Source organism: Mustela lutreola, chromosome 7, assembly GCF_030435805.1.
Source record: "Mustela lutreola isolate mMusLut2 chromosome 7, mMusLut2.pri, whole genome shotgun sequence".
NCBI classification, from domain to species: domain Eukaryota; kingdom Metazoa; phylum Chordata; class Mammalia; order Carnivora; family Mustelidae; genus Mustela; species Mustela lutreola.
In genome coordinates, this window is record NC_081296.1 from 50800151 (window position 1) to 50816952 (window position 16802).

The 16802-nt window shown below is 37.5% G+C and overlaps 1 protein-coding gene across 8 annotated transcripts in view; it reads right to left on the reverse strand.

Moving 5' to 3' along the window:
- The window catches only part of HERC1 (HECT and RLD domain containing E3 ubiquitin protein ligase family member 1), a 190806-nt gene that overhangs the window by 23976 nt on the left and 150028 nt on the right, over nucleotides 1-16802 (reverse strand). For 6 of the 8 annotated variants that reach the window (XM_059180734.1, XM_059180731.1, XM_059180733.1 and 3 more), the window contains 13 exons: nucleotides 14449-14719; nucleotides 14096-14309; nucleotides 13076-13332; nucleotides 11908-12035; nucleotides 11074-11201; nucleotides 9839-10039; nucleotides 7898-8028; nucleotides 6905-7104; nucleotides 6366-6471; nucleotides 4558-4704; nucleotides 3881-3982; nucleotides 2669-2842; nucleotides 624-917 (listed from right to left, as the gene is read on the reverse strand). In XM_059180734.1, coding sequence (XP_059036717.1) covers nucleotides 624-917; nucleotides 2669-2842; nucleotides 3881-3982; nucleotides 4558-4704; nucleotides 6366-6471; nucleotides 6905-7104; nucleotides 7898-8028; nucleotides 9839-10039; nucleotides 11074-11201; nucleotides 11908-12035; nucleotides 13076-13332; nucleotides 14096-14309; nucleotides 14449-14719 — 2353 coding nt within the window. The remainder of the gene's footprint in view (nucleotides 1-623; nucleotides 918-2668; nucleotides 2843-3880; nucleotides 3983-4557; nucleotides 4705-6365; nucleotides 6472-6904; nucleotides 7105-7897; nucleotides 8029-9838; nucleotides 10040-11073; nucleotides 11202-11907; nucleotides 12036-13075; nucleotides 13333-14095; nucleotides 14310-14448; nucleotides 14720-16802) is intronic. The other 2 variants (XM_059180736.1, XM_059180735.1) reach the window with 1 other exon arrangement.

Sequence of the window (16802 nt, forward strand, 5' to 3'; positions counted from 1 at the left end):
AATTATATTTTATAACTAATTTCCCTCCATTCATATTTGTTTTGTATCTGTATCTTTGTATTCAAATGTTTGTATATGTAAATCTTAACTAAATTGGTTGTTAGATCAAGCACTGGCCTGCTCTGTCCACACAGGCATCTCATCTACATCACACTTTCTACATCTGGACATTCCCAAATACAATCAAAGAAATGACAACTGGAATGCTCTTCTATATTCTCATTTTATGGTGATTAAAACATGATCAAAGTGTCAAATAATTTAGAATCTATATGTGAAATAACCCCCCCCAGATGACCCAGGAAAAGATGTCAAAATATGTATAAGTCAGGTACCAAACAAGGAACTTAGGGACAAAAGGGAAGAAAATATGGGACTATGTCACGGAAAGCCAACAAGTTTATGGGAGCTCCACAGTTCTCGTATAAACAATCTTTGTCACCACAGGGGGCTGCCATAAGACTGAAAGTGGCTGATCACCTGAAAGCAAAATACATCAAGTTTATCTAAGGGCAGGCTTCTAGCTATCCAAGCTTCGAAATACTCACTGAAGGTCTGCTACTTGCTAAACACCCAAGATACAATCTGAGCTGCAGACAGCAGCAGCTCCTATCATGGCTTACCATTAGGAATAGAAGTTCATCCTCTGGAACAGGCTCTAGATCAGGAACAGTAAAAGATTCTGGAAACTGTGCTCCATTGGTCAGGGCTTCAGCAGCCTTTATGGTGGTTGAGAAACATTCTAACCAAGCCCACTCGTTTGGATTCCAGGATGCTGGGTCGGGGAGGCAGCTCTGGTGGTGTGGTGGCACTGGAGGGTTACATAACAGCTGATCCAGATGCAGTCCCACAGCGAGGGAAGCCAGACATTGCATGTAGGGGCTATGAACAAGCTGATCACCACAAACCACATGAGGCTAAGAGGAAATACAAGAAGGTCAAATTGAAGAGCCTGTACCAAATATTATAAATTAACCTACTGTATTCTGAAATACTATAACTGTATTTTTTAAGTTTACTCTTTTCTTATATCTGAAACTATTATTACTCTGTATATTCACTAAATGGAATTTAAAAAAACAAAAAAATATTTTTTTTTTAAAGATTTTATTTATTTATTTGTCAGAGAGAGAGAGAGCGCGCGAGCACATGCGAACAGAGTGGCAGGAAGAGACAGAGAGAGAAGCAGACTCCCTGCTGAGCAAAGAGCCCAATGCGGGACTCGATCCCAGGATGCTGGGATCATGACCTGAGCTGAAGGCAGCCGCTTAACCAACTGAGCCACCCAGGTGTCCCAAAAAAAATTTTTTAAATGACTTTTACTTTGAAATAGTTTTAGATATACAGAGAGTTACACAGATAGTACAGAGAATTCTTGTAAATCCTTCATAACATCTTATATAACCAAGAAATTAATATTGGCTATAACACCAACTAAACCACAGAACTTTATTTGGTTTTCCCACTAATGCCCCTTTTCTGCTCCAGGATCCAATCCAGGACATCACATGCATTTAGCTGTATATTTTCACTACAATTTTTCATGCATAAGAAGAAGAAGAAGAAGAAAAAGAAGCAGCAGCAGCAGAAAGTAACTAAACCACAACGACCTGCTCCCTTCTCACATTTCCTCCTTTACAAGAGAATCTCTACCTAACTGTGGCAGAGCAACTACATGAGACGCTAGGTGATTCAGAAAAAAACAACCTGGGCAAATACATCAGTAAAGTTATCCAGATGGAGTAACAGCTAATTGTATTAATGTACCTTGGCCAAAAATGGAAGAAAAATAACCCAAAGAGCTCTGCCTAGGGGCAGCACTAGTGAGTACTAGAAGAATGACTACACAGTATCACAGCCTGGGGTACAGGTCCAAATTCCCTTATTCCTCATTCTAGTATGGAAGGACTCTACTCAGTTCAGCCTTAGCTCTTCCACTAGACTTTCCACACGGATTCACCCGATAAACAGGGAATGTTCACCCGATAAACAGGGAATGTTCACTCTGACACCCATATCCACCCCTGCACCTCCCACTTTCAGGATGGCAAAACCACACAAAAATAGATTCATGGGTAAGAAAAGGGAAGATGATACTCCACAGCACATGTACTGTAAGAAGTTCTGGAGTGAATAAGTAATCTGAGCAAAAAATTACGCAAACACTATACAGATTTGAGAATTATTTTAAAATTTTACTCCTACTAAAATAAAGTAAAAGCAGGCTGAGGATTACTGAACAACCATTTTTTAATTAATTAATTAGTTTTAAAAAGATTTTATTTATTTATTTGTCAGAGAGAGAGAAAGATAGATAGCACAAGCAGGGAGAGTGGCAGGCAGAGGCAAAAAGAGAAGCAGGCCCCCTGCTGAGCAGAGAGCCCAATGTGGGGCTCGATCTCTAGGACTCTGGGATCATGACATGGGGCTCGATCTCTAGGACTCTGGGATCATGACCTGAGCCATAAGCAGTGGCTTAACCAACTGAGCTGCCCAGGCACCCTCTGAACAACCATTTTAGACATGATTTAACTTTATTTGATTCTGCCCAATAGCACCACTCATTTTTCTCAGACTTTATGCTCTTGAGGAATAAATTCAAAGCTGCAATTCAAATTCCGGTGCAGCAGTCCCCTATAGCTCTGTGGCAGTGAATGTCCTCAGTTACCTTTTCATAGGCATACTGCTCCTGAAGCATCACAGGTAGCCGCTCCAGAAACGCTCTCATGCAAGGAGCCATGTTTAATCCCAAAACACCTTGCTGTTTCAATGCTGTCCTACATGTTGCTAAAACGTGATTGGCAGCAGCCCACTCTGATGTACAATTCACGACCAAAACATCCTAATGGAAAATGAATCATGACACATGATACATTTGTTTAAGTAAAAGATAACACAGAGAGAATTCTATTACCATTCATTTCTGAAATTCCTTCTGTTATTGCACTGAACATTTTTATTTTTTGGACATTTTACGCTGTACCTTTAATACCTATTACCTTCAAAACAGCCTAAATTTTGTCTATGTAAAAACAAGTGAGTAAGAAGTAACCATAAAATTTGTGAGCTACCTTGCATTTTGCTGACTCTCCTTAAAGAGACATGTGAATTCATTACTATTTCACAGAACTTGGAGGACAGGGTATTTAGGATATTTCAAAAGCCTGACAAAACACAGGGCAGCAGAGGAAGGAGTGCTCTGCCTGCAGAGGAACACATCTGCAAGAGAAGCAGCACTTCTCTGACTGGCAGCCTACCACTGCCCTGGCTCTTATTCTATATTCAACTTCTAGGATGCCTGTTCATGCAGGTTTATTGCTCAATTTAAAGATCTTTTAACTAATAAAATGTAAATTAAAGTAGTACACTGGCTACTTCATTAAGGGTATGAAGAACAAGACTGCAGGAAATAATGTCATGCCAAAATTAACTTCACAGTAGGGGCCACTATTGTTTTCTTTTTTGTTTTGTTTTGTTTTACTAGAATATTACATTTCAAAGCCAAGAAACATTTTGTATACTTGAGTTAAATGTCGTTGGTCCGCCTTTTTAGAAAAAACTCTTTTGAGACAGTTTAGTGCTATCTCGAATCATGGCAGGAAGTAAAAATCCACTTTATAACATCCAGTGGAAAATAAGTTGTTCAATAATTAAACATTTTCACCAAAGTCTAGGGTACAGTAGGAAGAGTACTAGGTTATAATCAGGAGGCCTGGGTTCTAGTTTTCCTTCTGTCACTAAATAGTTGTATTATTCTGGGCAGGTAATAATATTTCTGGATATCGATTTTCCCCTCTTCTACATAAAGTGGGCTGCTTAGACTACAATTCCAGGGTACCTTATAGAGGTACCCTAGAATTTAGTGTAATTGTAAAATTACCTTTGATCTATTTGAGCAAGCAGCTACCCCGACATCTGGAATCCATACTGTGGTCTGAATAGCTCCAGAGCCTATCACAACAGTTTGTAAGACAGAGCCATCCTAAAATGAGATGTATTTATATCAGTACAATCACTTAAACTTAGTCTTTATTTAGTTATTTATTTTTTAAAGACTTATTTATTTTGAGAGCAAGAGAGCATGTGCACAAGAGCGAGTTGGGGTGGTGGGTAGAGGCATGAGCAGGTGGGGAAGGAAAGGGAAAGAATCCCAGTCAGACTCCCCACTGAGCACAGAGCCCAGCTCAGGGCTCAATCTCACAACCCCAAGATCATGACCTGAGTCAAAAGTTGGATGCTTAACCCACTGAGCCACCCAGGCGCCCCAGTTCTTATTTACATTTTAAATTTATACTTCACATTCACAAAAACATATTCTAAAATCTACACCGGCTAAATTTGGCAATGTCCAATTACATAGTTACTATCCAATTTTCCCGGGTCTTTTCTAGATGACTTTGAAACTCTATCAGTAAGAAAGATTAAGGGATGGAGAATTTTGAAAACAGTTTCTTCAGTATTGAAAAATATTAGTACACAAAATATTCCTAAGATTAGTTGAGTTAAATTTTATCAAATATAAGTTAATTAAGAAAAAAATAACATCTATATTCTTACCCTTAAAGACCAAATATTCATGAGGCCACCTAGTCCACCAGACACGAGCGCCAAGCCATCGGAACTAAAGGCAACAGTCCGGACAGGGGTGATGTGTCCCCGCAGCTGATAAACACACTTGGCTCCGGTTGATTTCCTATATCCATCCTGTAATTCATTTTTATTTTTAACACATATTGAAATTAAAACAAATTTAAAGATTCAAGATTTAGAATTCATTCTTAAAAATTTTATATTTTTTAATTTAGCATAAAATTGGGGAGGAGGAAATGATAACTCTCTTCTAAGGTTTAGCTTGAGAATATAATATCAACCTGGTTCGCCTTTGCTCCTTTGAAGCTGAGTTTCATCTTTTTTTGAACACTTTCAAGTGAATTTCCTATTCTTCAAACTGGCAAAAATTACATTTCTAGGTTTTAATTATTCCTCAGAGATAGAAAAATTCTAACTTCTGCTTTTTTTTTTTTTTTAAGATTTTATTTATTTATTTGACAGACAGAGATCACAAGCAGGCAGAGAGGCAGGCTCCCCGCCGAGCAGAGAGCCTGATGTGGGGCTCGATCCCAGGACGCCAACATCATGACCTGAGCTGAAGGCAGAGGCTTTAACCCACTGAGCCACACAGGTGCCCCTAAGTTCTGCTTTTTAATGAATGTCTTAATTTTTAAATTTAGCTTTATGTAATTTCCATTTTTAGCTCCTAAAATTCATGAACTGCACATATTGGTTCTCTATTACCCAGGTACTTCTTTTTGTTGGCCTACGGCTATCTGCTACATGGTATTTATTTTCATGTTTGCTGTGCAGGTTTTGGAAGTGAGATAGGTAAGGCCTGTGCAAAGGGCTACTCTCTAGCACAAAGAGCAAATCAGATTTATCTCTAGTGCTTCCACCTCCACTTATGTGATATTTTCCTTCCATTAGTGAGCTACTTAGTTCTCCCTCTTAACCACTTTCGCCCTCACTTATGCTCCTTTTTCCTTCTAGTTATGATGCAGTATGATACCAGATGTACTTATTTACCCAAAGATGACATAAGGCATATTTCTTCCAGGGGTATTTGCATCATGAGCAAAGGACAAAGTAATAGAGGGTGCAAACTGTTAGCTCAGGGAGGCCATTTGACTGGTGTTTTAAAGAATTTTAAATCAGGTGCCAAGGTTTAATATTGAGAGATTTTACTTAAATCACTGGATTTTTTTACTTCTATCAGAAAAAAAAAAGAAAAAAAGACAGTCCGTTAACAATATTCTCATTTCTGGAGGGTGACAATCAAGTCTGTGGCAGCTGTGTCCTTTATAGGAAGCATGCATGCTTCTAGGTTTTCTGTTTGTTTTAAGCTTCTCCACACCTCCAACTCCCAGCTTCTAGATGGCTCTGTAAGCATCTATCTGAAGGTGTAACCTCTGTTTAAGGTAAAGGAATTATTCTTCACAGGTGGAATTCTGGTATCAGCACGAGGTACTCTGGTTGGATAGGGGTGCTCCTGCAGTGCTATTTAACTGTACTGAAGACTAAACATTGGACTTCTCTATCTGTAGTGTCCAGTATATCCAGTACCATTAAGTGATCGCCACTCATTATTTCTTGAATATCTCATTTTAACAAGCAAACATGCTGCACTGACTTCAAAAATTAAAACTAATTCAGAAAACACACAAAGTATGACAATTGTTCATGTTTCCCTATGGATCTTGCCCTTTTGGATACTAAATATTGAGTATGTCAGTAATCAACGGAGGATTACTTTGATAACATACAGCATCTATGCTTTCAAAAGAGAGTTTCAAATGCACCAGAACATTTACCTGGCAACTGGATTCCTGGTCCCACCATCCTTCTGAACTAGTCACACTTGTCTGTGTGATATCTTGTGGAATACGCCAAACACATACTAAGCCACTCTGACAGCCACTTAAAGAAAAAAAAAAAAAAATCACAAAAATAAATTTTAAAAATTAAAATATTTTAAAAATCACAAAAAACCATGTCAATATGCAGAAATAAACATATTTTCAAATAGCAATTAATTAAGACCTGACAAAACTACTACAATATTATTTTTTAAATTATTTATAATATGTATGCTCTAATCCTTTTACAAGAAATACAAACAGAATCGATATTCTAGCAACATCACACCCAGTTAAGGAGATAGCATAGCAAGGTCCACCCTGGAAAACTGTTCTTCATTTGTCCAAGATGATCTTACAGTATTACATATTAGAAGAGTAGTAACAGGCAATAAGCCATTTAAGACTACCAAGAAGCCATATTTAATGCAAGGAACAGTCTACACTAATATAAAAATTAAGATAAACACACACACACACAAATTACAACATACGTAGCCATCAGTAAATGCAATTTGGATCCTTTCCCTGGGAGGCTGCACCAAGCAATGCCATTTACAATAGATGGATGGCAGAGTGAATGTAGACAACGCCAGCATCCTGAAATAGGCCCCCAGAGTTTCACATTTTCTTCTTTGGCACATGTCATAAGAATATGACCTGTTGGGTCCCACTTCATACTAACAAGAGTATCCTTAAAATGGTAAGAAGAGAAAAAAAATTCATGGTAATGCTTCCTTCACAAATACTTTTAAATTCAATAATTTATGATCCAAAGTTCCATTACTCAATTATTTTGAAATCAACATTTTATGCAAATAAGATACTGTCGTGTCATTCCCAATCACTAGACTAACTCACCCTGCAGTATAGTCTGCATTATATATATTTGCTAGAGCCAAAGTTCAATAAATGTTAGCTGAATAAATGAATTATGAAATTCTGATTCAGAAGGAATATTCATCTTTCATTAGCATTTTAACAGGTACTTTTATTGACTTGTACTCATTAAAATATAAAAGAAACTTAAAAAAGAGGCACCCTTCATAAAAAATTAGTGAATATTATAAGAATCTAAGACATATTGTGTGTTTATATGTTTATATGGTTGTCATCATTGTGTTCTTCTGACACTTTTTTATTTTTACCCCCTTCACACCTTCCAACTCATGGCTTCATCCACAATGCTACTTGCCTAGATAGCCCTGAAGCATTAGAATCAGCAGCCTCTTTTTAAGGTAAAGGAATCGTTCTTCATAGATGGAATTTCTAGCATTTGAGGGGGAGTTCCTATTTCACTGTTTTGGTTTTACTTCTTTCTTGGCTTGATGGCTTTCTTACACAGACTCTTTCATGCATAAACATGGTCCAAAGACTTTGTTAACAATAGAGTATCAAATAATGTAAACGATTTTTAAAAACTAGTATCAAGCAATACTATATAATAAAAAACAAGAAAAAGTAACCATCTGGTAAAGATGCTTTACCTTATGTGCATCAATTAGAACAATGCCTCCTTTCTCAAGTGGTTCCTTTGTTCCCAGTAACAACTTTCCATCAAAATATCCCACTGCAAATGGTCTATCTTCACTGAACCAAGCAATGCAAGTTACAGACACTAACATGATAAAAACAAAAATTTAAAAAAGAAAATATAAGTGACTCCTTTGTCATTGTCTAACTTAAGACAGATTTTGCAACAAATATATGCTACCGCAATCACCGCAAGTAAGTTTCCAAATCTTTAATGTATCAGACATTATTATTAGGCTAAGAGCAGGGATTCTGTGTAACCTATTTTAAAAGTTTTATTTATTTATTTATTTATTTTAAAAGATTTTATTTATTTAGACAGAGAGCACGAGCACATGCACAATCAGGGGAAGCAGCAGGCAGAGGGTGAGGGAGAAGCAGACTCCCCGCTGGGCAGGAAGCCGAATGTGGGGCTCAATCCCAGGACCCTGGAGATCATGACCTGAGCCAAAGGCAGACACTTAAACAACTGAGCCACCAAGGTGCCCCAAAAGTATTATTTGCAAGTGATAAGGACTACCCTCATTTTTTTTTTTTAAGATTTTATTTATTTGACACAGAGAGAGATATCACAAGTAGGGAGAGCAGCAGGCAGAGAGACAGAAGGGGAAGCAGGCTCCCTGCTGAGCAGAGAGCCCGATGCAGGGCTCGATCCCAGGACCCTGAGCCAAAGGCAGAAGCTTACCCACTGAGCCACCCAGGAGCCCCGACTACCCTCATTTTTAATCTTTCTTTTTTTTTCAGGTGATTATTGAAAAATTAAATTTCCTTGCTGATTCCAAGTTAATGTACTGGCTTCTTTCCTTTTGGACCAGAGTTTACCATGAAACTGAGAAATGAAATAACCCAAGTCATAGAAAGAAAATTACCTGTCCCTTCTTTTGGTTAATATTCTCTACTCAGTGTGTTTCCATATTCTACCATAGATGTCCCATTTCTAACAATCTATATTCATATTTACTTCTTTAAGTACATATAACCCTGGAAGGCTATAAGGTTAAAAAAAAAACAAAAACAAGAAACGATGTTTCTCTGTGGGAACATGGGAACTGAGTAGATGGGAAAAAGACTTTCCACTGTTTATTTTTTTAAACTTCAAAATATTTCAACCCCATGAAAGCATTATCAATTTAAAAAAAACTAAATTAAAACAAAATAAAACAAAAAAGACCTTGTTATGGGGCACCTGGGTGGCTCAGTGGGTTAAGCCGCTGCCTTCGGCTCAGGTCATGATCTCAGGGTCCTGGGATTGAGTCCCGCATCGGGCTCTCTGCTCAGCAGGGAGCCTGCTTCCTTCTCTCTCTCTCTCTGCCTGCCTCTCAGTGTACTTGTGATTTCTCTCTGCCAAATAAATAAATAAAATCTTTAAAAAAAAAAAAAAAGACCTTGTTATATTCTGCTAATAGAATACCATGTAACCTGGGACTGTTATCTGTGAAATGCTCCACTTCCCCAAAACAACTATGTAGTAAAGGGAACTGGGAGAAAATAAATTAAAGTAAACTTTCTACTATCTCTTGTCACACCAGAACCTCTCTCCTCCTCCTCCCACTTCCTCAATTTCACATCTACCAATGATTATAATTTTTTGTCTTGGACATTACTAACTTTCAAGGGAGACTTGGAGCCCTACTCTAAGTGTTCAGATACTTACATAAAGGATGAGTGATAAATGTAATACTATTTAATCTCACTTTGGCAGAGATATATTACAGGTGTTTGAAGAGAAATCTCTTTCAACTTGGTAACTAATTAAAAAGAAATACCAACCAGACAATTTAGAGAAATAGCCAAAAGTAATATTCACTCAGCATTTTTAAGAGCAAGCGCCAAAAAAATTAAGTTTTCTTGATTGGAGGAATACATTCTCAGTTAGACAAAAGTCCAGTCATTACCATCCTTTCGATAGCAATGCTCCAATTCTCGACGGTGCATGGTGGATACATCAACAACTTCAATCAGTCCTAGAGATCCATCCATCCGTCCCACCAACAATAATTCTGGAGACTCTCCTGACCAGGTTGTAGCTGGACCCTCCTCTGGCCAAGCCAGGGCAGACACCCAATGAGGCTGAATATCTACCAATCCTTTTCCTCCTAAATAGGGAGAGAATGTTAATAGTTGTTACTTATTTCTCAAAAACAATAATACAAAAATAACTATTACTTAATTCTAATAGTACACTCAAGGAAGTCCCCAATTTCCTAATAGTCTAAGAATGAATACAACTACAAGGCAGGACCCTTAATTTATACACTGCACATGATTATCAAATTCATAGGCTTTTCTGTAACCACTAATGGGACAAAAATGACAGTTTTATTAAAGAGGGAGTAAAGAAAAATATTCAGTATAGAAATGTCAAAAGCTTAAGTTCTTTCCTGTAATTACTGAAAATCAAACATAAGAAATTTCCCTACAGTTAAGGCTAGCTGTTCCTTCAAATATGTGAAACAGGAAAAAAAAAAAAAAATATGTGAAACAGAATAGTGATTCTTTAAATATGCAAAAATAAACAAAAATATGGATAAGCCCAAGATTACAATAACGATTTTTACTTTTCAGAGACATGGTATAAGATATTGACAAGAGTCTGTACTTGTGAAATGGACAATTTAAATATAAATATTTCAAGTGATTCAAAAGAATCTATCACTAAAAATTCCAGCTCAAATCCCATTCTGAACACTTGCAGTAGTACATGAAAAGAATTTTTAGTTTATAGCTACCAGATTAGTCAAAACTCTCAGAAAGAGTCGGGAAATGAGCATATTCTTTTTAATTAAGGTTTAAAAAGACTTTACTTATTTGAGAGAGAGCATAATTCCAGGGGAGTCAGGAGAGGGAGAAGTAGAAGCAGATGCCCTGCTGGGCAGTGAACTCTCAGTGAGGCTCCACCCAGGACCCTGGAATCATGACATGAGTCAAAGGCAGATGCTTAACTGAGCCATCCAGGTACCCCCATCATCCTCTTTAATTTAAACCATAATATGCATAGATCTACACAGCTGATGAATACACTGTGAGTTTCAAGGTGAAAGGAAGCCACTGTTTGGACTCAGAAAGCTTAAAAAAAAAAATGGCTTAAAAAGTATCTTCAGTATTTTGCTAGCATTGGCGTGACTCTTACCATTAACTTGCCAAATATTCACCATCTTTTCCAAGGCTCCAGCTAGGTATTTGCCACTGATACTCCAGGAAACAGGAGAGAAACTTGGATCACTGGGTGACCCCAGGCTTTCCTCAGCATCTCCTTCTCTAGAATATAAGAGACATGTATGGAATTCTAATCTTCATCATCCAAAAATATACTAAACCTCAAATCTTAAAAAAAAAGATACCATATGGACTAGAAGCTTCTTAATTTCAAAAGCCTGGCTAGCAGCATTTGACAATCACATATTCACTAGTGTTTATCACGATGTGAAGAAAGTAGAATTATTAAAGAGTGATGCTTAGTCTACTCATTTAATGTAGTGCCTACTTTGTCAACAAAGATGTTCTGATTCTACATGGGTTGTATACCTGGTTATTAATTCAGAGCACATTGTCTCATTTGCCTAATCTCTAGGGATGTTCCTAGAAAAGAAATACCTATAGCTAGCTATAAAACTATAAAAGCTGTACATTCTGTTACAGAAGAAATATCATTACTTTAATTCCTAAATAATCCTTGAAGAATGATAGAAAATTAGGCCACCGTTTTATAGAATTTAGCATTTATGCTAGCACAGTAGACCTCGATTTAATTCTGAGTAAGTCCAGATATTGATAGTTAAAATTTTTATTTTCTTAAATACTGTCCTGGAAATTTAAAAACGCTGCAGATGTAGTAAGATCATTATATAAGAAAAATTGTAAAAAAGTTTAGTGGCAATTTGATTATGTTAACACAATCAAAATGAAGCATGTCAGGATTCTCTTATCTTAAATGTTACACATGAGAGCTGAAGTTGGCACTCACAATCTGTTGAACACACAGGTTTGTTGCAGTGAATATTGCTTCTTGGTAACATTCCACACCCGGATGGTACCATCATTGCCACTTGTAGCTAAGAGTCCTTTTTTATTACACCAAACACAAGTCATTACCTAGAAAAGTTGAAAAAGTCCAACAGTTTTTTTTATTAAGTTTTAAATTTTAATTCCAGTATAGTTAACATAAAGTGTTACATTAGTTTTCAACGTACAATGGAGCAATTCAACAATTCTGTAATTACTCAGTGCTCAGTATGGGAAGTGTACTCTTAACTAATCCCCATCACCTATTTCACTCATACCCTATCCACCTCCCCTGTAGAAACCTCTGTTCTCTGTAGTTAAGAGTCTGGTTTTTGGCCTCTTTTTTATTCCTTTATTCATTTGTTTTGTTTCTTAAATTCCACATAGGAGAGATATCAAGGTATTTGTCTTTCTCTAATTTATTTTGCTTAGCCTTATACTCTCTAGCTCCATCCATTTGGTTGCAAATGGCAAGATTTCATTAAGAAAAAATCCTACAATCCTAAGAAAATCTACAGGGAAATTGTAAAAGAAAAACATTCATGATCTAATGTAATATATATGGTCTCACTCTATTCTAACTGGCTTGTAAACATAATCTATTTTTATGGTTTTAAAGTACTTTGCCCAAACTCATTTGAGTTATTGGAGATAGTACTAGAATCTTTACTAAAAATGTGTATTTAATTCAATAAAGTATAAATATTTCAACATATTTATATGTTCTACAAAATAAACAGTGCATACTAAGAAGTGATTTTGAAATTGGCAAATCATGGAGATCAGTCTTCATTTCCTAAAACACCCTTGTCAATCCTCTGGAGTTCAGTGCGTTGGATTAAAATAATGAGGACAACTTCTCTTCCTTTTGCATGGACAAGCCCTCATCTTTTGTGAGGCAATTCCCTTGGTTTTCTTCTCCTCCCCCAACTGATTTTTCTTTTTGATACGATTATGTCAACCCAGCATACAGAGACAGGAGAGTTTGTAACTCCTAGCCAAGTAATTTTGTGTGTGAGAGAGAAAGAGAGAGAGAAAGAGGCTAAGATCTGAACTTTGAGCTCTTTGAGAAGGAAAGAAACTTTTATCCTACATAGGTGATTAACACACATAAGGCTCAAAATACATACTCTGTTCTGATGAGCCTCCAACTTGATAAAGGAGCATTTTCTGAGATCTCCTCCCATATCGGCGAGTGTTTGGGGAGTTGTTTGGTTGTCGCGGTCATGCGCAGCAAGAGTGCGCACAAGCTGCTGAGCAGCCCATTGCCTATGCTGTGAGGACAGCCTGGAGGAGAGGCAGCAGGCTGCCAGGGCATTAGCCAGCTCCAGAGGGCCTACAGCAGAAGGATCATAGGAAGGATGGGCATACAATTGGGCAGTTAAACCTGCTTAAACAAAACAATGAAATGATGCCCAGGTAAGAGCTGGTGGTGGTGAACAAAAAAAATGGGTTAACCCATATCTTTAAAGAATTAGCACTTTTGCAAGCAATCATTTCACTAAGATATACATACAAGGTATAAAGCATTTATCTCATACCATATTCTGTAATAAATCTGATTCACTGAAAATATACATTTATATACATCTATCAACAGTCTTTGCTCTAAGGCCGCACTGACCAAGAACGCAGCAGAAATGATTTTTAAGGCCAAGACAGAGGCAGCATGCCCTAAAAAGTTTGGTTTCTGCTGCTCAAAAGTGATCATAACAGCCAGTCAAGGGGCTGTGCTGACAGATCCAAAGGCCCATTTATCTTGGCCAAATGGTTCTGATGAAGAGACTGGCAGATAATAGTGATTAAAGAAACCTTTCAAACTGTTATCATCTTATGACAAAGATAAAAATAGCACTATCTTTATCTAGGTTTTATTAAGGAAACCTAATCAGAATTATCTATTGGTGACTCAAACCATAATCTAATACAACAGTCTAATCAAACCAAACAAATCTGGTGCATTTTTCTAATATTTGTTTCCATACAAATGAAAAAAGGATCCATGCACTTCTTTCATGATCTGAACTTAAGAAGTATACATGATGCTATGTAATTCATCACTTACAACAACTCTAAAACATGTTTTAAAAAGCATGAATCAAATTGGTTACAAGACTACATATTTAAATGGTAAATGGTATGAAACGTACCCTTTTTTTCAACTTCTGACTTATCATAGTTAGGTCTCAGTTTGGCCCCCTTGTCTGCTAGTAACGCCACAAGGGCCTGAGTTACAACAAAATTTGGGGAGGTAACAAGCTTGTTCTCTTCAGCAATTCCTCGGAGAAAGCTGGGTAGAAACTTTCGCTGAATTGGATCATCGACTGTGGTTAGATTTACACCTGTTGCAGCAGAAATCAAGTTCTGAAGAGGCAATTGGAACAAACAGATTTAATTTTTACATATAATTTTGGAACTAAAAGATTTTGCCTCAAAAGGCTCTTTAATAAGAATTGGTCAGAAGTAAGCATCGCAACAAGAAAAGCAATGAAAACCAGCTCACCTGTGTACACAACTGCACCAGAAGTTTTGCAGCACTCGGAGTGTTTGATGCCAGACATCCCACCGCTGTGCTCAGGTAAGCCAGGCAAGAGATGGGCTTGCTGGCCTTGCTGTGCCCACCTCGTGGGCGTTCTGAGGGGCTGGCCATGGCAGAAGGGCTGGTGGAGAGGCCAGCTCTCCCTGCTGCAGCCAAGCACATTAATCGAACCAGGGTTCGGATATCTGTCAGCCCCAGAGATTCAAGACCGGCAGCCAGGCTACAACTGGAACCACTGGCAAGAAAGAAACACACTTCAGATGGATAAAGAAAACAGATTTCTGAAGGGACCATTTGGAGCCCCACATAACATACCAAAATACCAACAACCAAAATAAAAGGCAAGCTGCAATATCACTAATCATATATATCCTAAGAGAAGTCAAAAAATATTATATAAGCTGAAGCTGTTATAGAAACTTTAAACATCTTCATATTTTATTTATGTTTTCTTTTGATTTTTTTAAAAGATTTTATTTATCTGACAGACAGTCAGACAGAGATCCCAAGTAGGCAGACAGGCAGGCCGAGAGAGAGAGAGAGAAGCAGGCTCCCCGCCGAGCAGAAGCCCGATGCGGGACTTCATCCCAGGACCCCTGGGATCATGACCTGAGCTAAAGGCAGCGGCTTAACCCACCGAGCCACCCAGGCACCCTTCTTTTGATTAATTTAATTTCATTTTTTCAGTGTTCCAAGATTTGTTGTTTATATACCACACCCAGTACTCCATGTAATACGTGCCTTCCTTAAATACCCACCACCAGGCTCACCTAACCTCCCACCCCCTTCCTCTCCAAAACCCTCAGTTTGTTTCTCAGAGTCCACAGTCTCAATTGAATATACTTGAAGCATAACTGAATTACCAAAGGATAATTACAGGAAAGTTCACAAATTATGAATTTTCACAAACTGGACAATCCCATGTAATGATTTCCCAGATCAAGAAACAGAACATTACCAGTACCTCAGAAGCCTGCTTAGACCTATCTCAGTCACTAGGCTCTCAAAAGTAAACAATATCACGGACTTTCAAAAATCAGTTTGGCCTGTTTTGAACTTAATATAAATAAGAGAAAAAAGTCTATATTCTTTTGCGGCTTCTTTGTTCAACATCATGCTTATAAGACTCATCCTTGTTGTTGCTTTATAGCAGCAAATACTCATCTTCACCACCATATTAATAAAATCTACCACAATTCATTTATCCACACTGATGACAATTAGGTGGTTTCCAGCACAGGGCTATTACGAACAGCACTGCCACGAAAGTTCCTACTTATATCTTTGGGTGCACATATATAAGCATTTCTGTTGAATACATACCCAGAAGTAGTTTTCTAGGTCATAGAGTATGTTAATGCACACCTTTGTTTGGTAATATCGAAGAGTTTTTCAAAGTAACTGTACCAATTTACTTTCCCACTGGCAGTGAGAAACTGCTCACATTTCCCTCCCAGTCTTTTAAATTTTAGCCATTCTGGTGGGTGTGAATCAGTATCTCATTGGGCTTTCATTTTCATTTCTCGAAAGACCACTGAGGTTGAACACCTCATTTTCCATGTTCACTGGCCATTTGGCGATCCTCTCATATTATTTTTGCATTTTCCCCATTCTTCTTTCGGGTTGTCTATTTTTCTTATGGATTTATAGGAGTTCTTTACATTCTATTGGTAATATACAATGATAATTCTCCCATTCAGTGACTTTTTTTTTTTTACTTTCTTTTTACTTCCTTAATGACTTTTGCTAAACAGAAATTCTTTTTAAATGTAGTCCAATTTATTAGTCTTTTTCTTTATGATGAATGCTTTTTGTGACTCAATCAATTCTTCCGGGGCACCTGAGTGGCTCAGTTATTAGGCGTCTGCCTTCGGCTCAGGTCATGATCCCAGGGTCCTGGGATGGAACCCAGCATCAGGATCCCTGCTCAGTGGGAAGCCTGCTTCTCCCTCTCCCACTCCCCTTCCTTGTATTCCTCTCTTACTGTCTGTCAAATAAATAAAATCTTAAAAAAAAAAAAATCAATTCTTCCTACCTTATAGAAACATTATTGGTTTATCTTTCACATATAGGCCTAAGGTCCACTTGGAAATATTTGTTTTAATTCGTGTGAGGCTGGAGCCAAGACTCACTTTTTCCTATGTGAATAAACTATCTGACCTAGGCCAAGTTATTGAAAAAGACATCAATTCCTCATTGTTCTGCAGTATAAACAAAGTCATAAATCAAATTATAAATCAGGTGTTTTATCTACATATGTGGATCAGTTTCAGAGTCCAGAGTGCTCACCATTATACCATGAACAACCTGTGGGTCAG